Source organism: Pagrus major, chromosome 18 (assembly GCF_040436345.1).
Source record: "Pagrus major chromosome 18, Pma_NU_1.0".
Taxonomy (NCBI): Eukaryota; Metazoa; Chordata; class Actinopteri; order Spariformes; family Sparidae; genus Pagrus; species Pagrus major.
The window spans coordinates 21,970,992-21,978,020 of NC_133232.1; the positions used below are offsets into that span (position 1 = coordinate 21,970,992).

General features: G+C 41.3%; 1 protein-coding gene across 1 annotated transcript; it reads left to right on the top strand.

Moving 5' to 3' along the window:
• Positions 1-660: 660 nt before the first annotated feature.
• On the top strand, positions 661-5,014 carry trim105 (tripartite motif containing 105). The gene is given in 7 exon segments (XM_073486465.1): positions 661-1,107; positions 2,282-2,377; positions 3,124-3,357; positions 4,200-4,213; positions 4,376-4,491; positions 4,751-4,898; positions 4,900-5,014. Coding segments are annotated over 7 exon segments (1,170 nt in total).
• Positions 5,015-7,029: the final 2,015 nt, after the last annotated feature.

A 7,029-nucleotide genomic window follows, 5' to 3' on the forward strand; every position in this document is an offset into this window, starting at 1 on the left:
AATGATGTTTTTGCCCCCTTTGAGCATTTAGTAAGAACGCACAACATCCCTCCGTCACACTTTTTCAGATACCTCCATATTCGAGATTCCACGGGTCAAAATTTCCCCTCTTTCCCATCCCTCATGCCATCGGGTCGTATTGAAGAAATCCCTGGACATGCATCCAAATGTAAAGGGACAAATATCTAGACTATATGACATCATTCAAGACATGGGAAAACCCTCATTCGACCACTTAAAAGCTTCATGGGAGGAGGAATTTGAGGGAGAGATGTCTGATAGGGCCTGGCGCTTTGCTATTACATCGGTACACTCATCCTCTATCTGTATACGCCACAGCCTGCTGCAGTTTAAAGTCTTTCACCATTTACACCTCTGTAGAAGTAGACTAGCCAAGTTGTACCCAGACGTCGACCTGACATGTGTGAGATGCCATCAAACCCCTGCCACATATTTCCATATGTTTTGGTCATGCCCAGTACTGGGGTCATTCTGGTCTTCCATCTTCAGGACATTCTCATACATGTGTGGAAAGGAAATCACTCCTGACCCCTTTATTGGCATTTTCAGGACGGCTCGGGAAGGCATATCCTTTCCTAACTCCCAAACAGAGGCAGTGGCCTTCTCGTCTCTCCTAGCCCGACGCCTTGTCCTGCTTAAATGGAAATTGACAGCACACCCATCCCAGCACACCCATTTCTGAGATTTTTTGAGAAAGATTTTGCCTCCAGCAACCGGGGGCCTGTCTCTTTCTACCTCCAGGCCTTTGTTTTCACTTCCTCAGTATGGATGGACTTTGGAGAGGAAAGTACCCCCATCATGGCCGCTGCTGCTGTTGTTGCTTCATCCTCCAAAGGCAGCCTGAGAGAGGATCTGACATGTGCCACATGCTGCGATCTGTTCAGGGAGCCTGTCATGTTGGTCTGTATGCACCACTTCTGTAAACCCTGCATTATAAGGTACTGGAGGGGGACTAAGGGCCCTGTAACCTGCCCTCAGTGTCGCAAGGAGTCCAGCTCCAAGCAGTTCCAAAAAGACTACTACGTGACAGTCATCGTGGAGAAGGTCAGGGCCACAACCTCGGACATTTACATCAAGAACCTAGAGGTGAGTTTACGCCTCTGCTTTATGTCGAACCGTGATCCTGCTGGCTGCCTTCCATGCCTTTACAGTTGTCATCTGGAAAGCGTTATTAAGTGTTTGGCAATCTTATACAAATAATCTTATGTTCCAAAGTAAACCAATCGATTAAAAATGAGCCCTCTGTATAATTGAGTTATATAAGTTGAACACAATTATGTTCTATGTTTCAGTACACATCTGTGTTTATTTCACTGTAGTTCCACCCTGAACGTGTCTCGCATGAATTGCTCAGGACAAAGTTCACTCTCCACTCCCTTTTATATAACCTTGTATGACTGGATATATGACTTAACCACAGCAGGGGAACCAGAATAAGAAAATGGTCTGTACATTTGAATATAATCCAATCCAACATTCCTTTAATAAATCCTACATACTATGATCCTACACATACTGTGTCAGGAAGGTGTTTATTCAACTTAATGGTTGATGGTTAATAGTTGAACCTTTTAGAAAATAGGTTTATTGACTATCCAGAAAGTTAGATCGATAACACTCTGTCCAGTTGATATAAGCCAAAAGCCAGCAAGTGTTTAGCTTAGCTTAGCATAAAGACTGGGAACAGGGGGAACCAGCTGGCCTGGCTGTGTCCAAAGGCAATAAAATCCACCAGCTGAACTCACTGATAAACACGTGATATCGTGATTGTTTAATTTGTACAAAAACTTGAGTGTAAGCGCAACAAGTGGCAGGAATATGTATGGGGTGTATGTGTACTAGTCTTTCTTGAGTAGGTGCCGCCACTTCCTGTGGTCTCAACTGCATGACTGCCAACCTTATGATCATCACAAGACTTCAGGAAAGTGACAAAGTGTACCCACCAAAATGTTTAACTATTTCTTAAATGCTGTTTTTATTGTGCTGTTGTCGTACTAGATAAAAGGTGGTGTTTCAAAATATCAGAAACATCTTTCAATAAAACACAGCAGTTGAATTCATTAACAGAAAGTACTTCCTTATCACGCCGTCAACACTACACTATCCACAAAAGCATCAGGCTCAGCAAAAAGAGATTAGAGACTATTTTCCTGCTCACTCTGTAACAGTTGCTTTTGAATTTCTTGATCCTCTGCACAGTCTCTCTTTGTGTCGCTTGTTTCTGTTCCCAATCTGATTTGATTTGCATATTGCTGAACAGAAACAACTGAGAGAGACGTTGGAGAGCCATCGCCTGAGGAAGGAGGACTTCATCAACAGCATTGGCAGAGACAAAGACAAGATGGAGACCATAAAGGTACACTGCTGTGGGGAAACTCGAGGAATGGCAGCACTCAGCAAATAAAAATGCACATGTCCCTCCCTAATGGCTGTTTGCAGTATGTCACTGTGCATGTTGAGTGGTGTTTGCAAATGTGGTAAGTGACAGTTTGTGCTATGTGATATGTAAAACATAATGGTCTTGTGCTTGGATGCGAAAATGCTTTTCTAACCTCTGACTTAATTGTGTGTCAACTATGCTCAGCAAATCCTTCCTCCTACGAACGGTCTCATTTTTACATGACGATGATATTTTGCCCGACTGATGCATTAAACCAAACAATTTTGCTTGAAGTTGCTTAAACGCTAATTGACAAGAATCCATTATAGCATACGACAAACTGCACAGGCAGAGGAAACAGAAACAAAAACACATCTAATGTGTGTGTGTGACAGATGGATGATAATTGTTTGAGTTTAGTTGTGCATGCTGTGCTGAGATGATCAACAGGAAATCCTTTGCTGCTTAAACGGTCTGTAGTTGTTTGGCACAAAACTCTTTGATGTGTATGAATTGTAGCTTCTTTACCACTTATTTGTGTCTCTGGAGATATGTACTTTGCAGAAGTTATCAAGAGCTTTAATTGTACAAGTTGCTTAGTTTGCTTAGCTAACTCTTTACTGTTTCCATCTGGTTACTTAAAAATGTAAGCAAAAAGAAAGCAAGATGTTACAATATGTCCTCTACGTGTTCCATCATAGCATCATTTCTCCCTGTGGCAGAAAATCGGAGCAGATCTGCAGACTCGTGTCAAAGGGGAACTCCGAGCTCACCATCAGATCTTGCAGGAGGAGGAGACCTGCGTGCTGGAGCAGCTGAGGACAGAGCAGGAGGAGGAGCTGGAGAAAGTTCAGCACCACCTGGAGGCCGTTGAGCTGGCCGTGAAGGAGCTCAAGGACAATATCAGAATGCTACGGCAGGCTAGTGCCAACACTGAGAGCACCGTACCGACTGAGGTGAGATCTCCACTCAAAGTTATCGAGGAGTGAAACTGCCAAAATCAAAAATCTATAAGAAAAATTAATAATTGTCTCAATAAATAAATTGACATGCCATTACATGTACTTATTTATTTATTTCTGTTCTTTGCATTTTACCACAAACGTATTTATTCCTACATTTCTTTATCAATTTCTGCTTTCTTATGAAAATGCGGAGGCTCTTAATCAAAGTGTATCATGGGTCATTTATTTCCCCCATAAAATATGCCCTCAGTGATCCCTCTCATGGTTTTGTTTTCGCCCAGTCCCACCCTACAGTGCTTTGATTGGCTCTGAATGACAAAACATGACGAAAAATTATGAAATAGAGAAACGTTAAAAGAAATACAGAAGTAAATATGTTTGTGGAAATGGATAGGGCGGAATTGCAAATGGAAAATACTACAGAAGTAAACACAGAAATAAAAATGCAAAAAAAAAATCAAAGACTTTTAAAAATGAATACATTAATAAATAAATTGTAAAATTAAGTCTAAAGTTAAAACAAAGATAAATAAATACAGAGGGAAATTAAAGTCAAATTAAAATTCAATTAAAATCCTTTATGTCACATTATATAGATTAATTAATGTCTGCAATATTATTTTTGTGCATTTAATGGCATATTTATTTATTGAGCCATTTACTTTCTTTATGATTTTGGCAGGTTTAGTCCTCCATACAAGGAGGCTGTCAAGCTTTGTATTTGTGGATCACATCTGAATTTTAAATAAAACTAAGAGCTTCATCTTATTTGACTTGTGAAGTTTGAAACGAGCAGTTGTTAATGTGATTTTTTCTTTCATTTCCTTCTCTAGCTCCCACAGCTGAGGTAAATTCAGTTCATTTCAGTGTTATGAATGATTGATTGCTTTTGGCATTTTGGCACCTCATATGTCAGGTGGTAATTTAGTTTCTCCATTTACATTTCCATTTAGGTTATTTGTGCTGAGATTAAATGATCCTAAAGTCTATGTTTGCTTTGTTTCGACCAACCGTGCGTGCTGGTGGATACTGCCCCAGAGTTTGATACAAACACCTTCAGCAACAAATTCTTGGCCCCATTACAGTACAGCACATGGAGAAAGATGTTCAAGTCCTTGAAGCCAGGTAATTGTTCCTCTAATGTGCTTCACTGGACACAATAAGACTTGAGCTGGAAACTGGTTCTGCCACAACAATGAGAGCAATTACAGCAAAATTATCTAATTATTTTAATAAGCTATTGAAGTGGTGAGAGAGTGACAGTAATGACACCATTGTCCCACTGATAGGATATATTTTCTATTCAAAATGTGACGCTCAGTTGAATCTTATTCCAAAAAAACATTATCACTGATATGATTCATTAAATTGTTTCACCCCAAAGGTCCTTCCCCATTAACGTTCGATACTGACACAGCTCACCCGAGCGTCCACGTCTCCGGGGACAAAACTGTGGCAGTTGAATGTGACGCTCTGGTCCCATATACGGACCACAACAAGCGTTTCCTGCAGTGCGTCAACATCCTGGCTGCCCCCTGGCCGACACTACTGGGAGGTAGAAATGGGCTCCAAACCCAAGTGGGACCTGGGCGTCGCAAGTGGGACCTGGGTGCACGCGGACCTGCTGGAGGTTGTGAGCCTCCACTAGTGTAAGCAAGTGCAATGGCCCCCACTATCCATTGGGACAGTCTCTGTTTTGAGATTGGTCTTCCCTTATGAGGTTTAGCCCAGGACACAATCATCTTATCAGATCTTCTGAAATGTGTTGTCCTGTCCACATATATCGCCCGGACCGGACACAAGGTGTGTAGCCGTTCTTGCTCTGCAGAAGTAAATGGCGTAGAGTTGAAAGCTTTCAGCTCTATAGGAATGCAGGGACCCACCACTTTAGTAATAAAAGCTGGGTTAGGATGAAGTCGCACACTCAAACCATCAGGTGCAAGTTTGGGAAAAATATTTCTACTTTTCTCTCTTAACTACGGGGAAACAGTCATGTTGCTCCGTGTAGTTTGTGTCAACGTTAGCCTTTGGGAGTATTGCTACTCCGTGGGCTAATGCTTAAAAGACTTGGGTATTGCTACCTAGCCTGTTGGGAGTATCGCTCCTCTCCCTAGATCTTTGGCTAGCACTGAGTATTGCTACTCCAACCGCTAGCTTGAGGCAGTCAACTTTTCTGTTTTTCGACTTCAAAACGGAAATCGAATGGCCACAAAGTACACGGACCCCTCAGCCCATCAAACTCCTCCACTACCCTGCTGTGGGCCTGTCGGGCTAATGCGGAATCAATCTATAAAAGCTTTTCAGTATGTAACAGCTGTCCATTAACTTATTGACCAATGACTGTTATCAGTCGATCACGAGTTGAACATTTCAGACTCGTCTCATTTCCCATGCTCTAATGATCGGGTATTACCAGATGCTTCTATTTTCTGAAATGAGCATCAAAAGCCTTGAAATGTTGAAATGCCTTGAAAATTGCCCTATGCGCCATTTGAAAATCCCATTGTGCTGTAATTGTCCCGAAGAGACTGAATCATTTTGCTGGAGAAATCCCATTAAAAACAAATATTCAACCATTTTGGGTTGAATAAAGTGAAGCTAAGATGCAATGAATTACATTTAAAGATGCTGGTTCTTCTTAGATACTGTAGATGAGATAATTAATATTTCACATGATAATCTGAATTATTATCTCTGATCAAGTCAGACTGTCCTTAGGCTCACTTGTTAAAGGTTTTTTTTTTTTAAATCACCATTGGGTTCAATATGTAGGAACTGTGCACTTTACTGTGAGATTTTATATTCGACTAAAAGGTTCTTCATGTTTTTTCAAGTGAAACATTCATTTATATACATTACATGTGCCTCAATTTAAACACTTATGTCATATAATTTACACTCATTATGTTTTTTTTTATCATTCAAGATTTGGTTCTTTGCAGTATAGTCTGTCATTGCATGTCATTTACATGTTCGATCTTTTCCTGATGAGGAGCAGTTATTGTTAAACCTGCTGCTGCAAATAAAACACCAAATCACTTTTTCTCTTACACAAAACTTCTTTGATCCTTTTCTGCAGCTGTGACTGTGCGCTCTCCCATGACCTCACTTGAAATAATCAAGGATGTTATTAAGCATCATCAAAGCAGAACGCACAGCTATGAACAGTTATGAATGCACGAGCCATCTCTGACACTTAAAGAGAGCGAGAACGGGCGGGCTCTCGGGTTATCTTTACAAACACACAAGAGCACTGACGTCCTGTTTCCTCTCGCCAGGTGAAAGGTCAGATAAACAGAGTGACAGTGGGGATGCCTCTGGGCCGCTTGGCGGGCCTCGGGGGCATGCTGAAGCAGGATGCTGCTGCCTCCTCTGCACATTGGAAAGGTGGCACAATGAACTGCACCGGGGGGGAGACATGTTTTTCCTGCACAGTGACTACATGGAATGAGTGTGTTTACGATACAGTTACGACACACTAGTCACTGATTTTGGCCTATAAATGCAAATTAGAATCAACTAAATTTCCTGAATTGAAGAGCGTCTACTGTATTCTGGGAGAGCCTTTATGTGGCTTTATGGACTCTTGTCGTCTCTGTAAAACTATTCTGCCCCTTGGTTGAAAAGTGATACACAATTACATATGCTGTAATTACCAGCTAC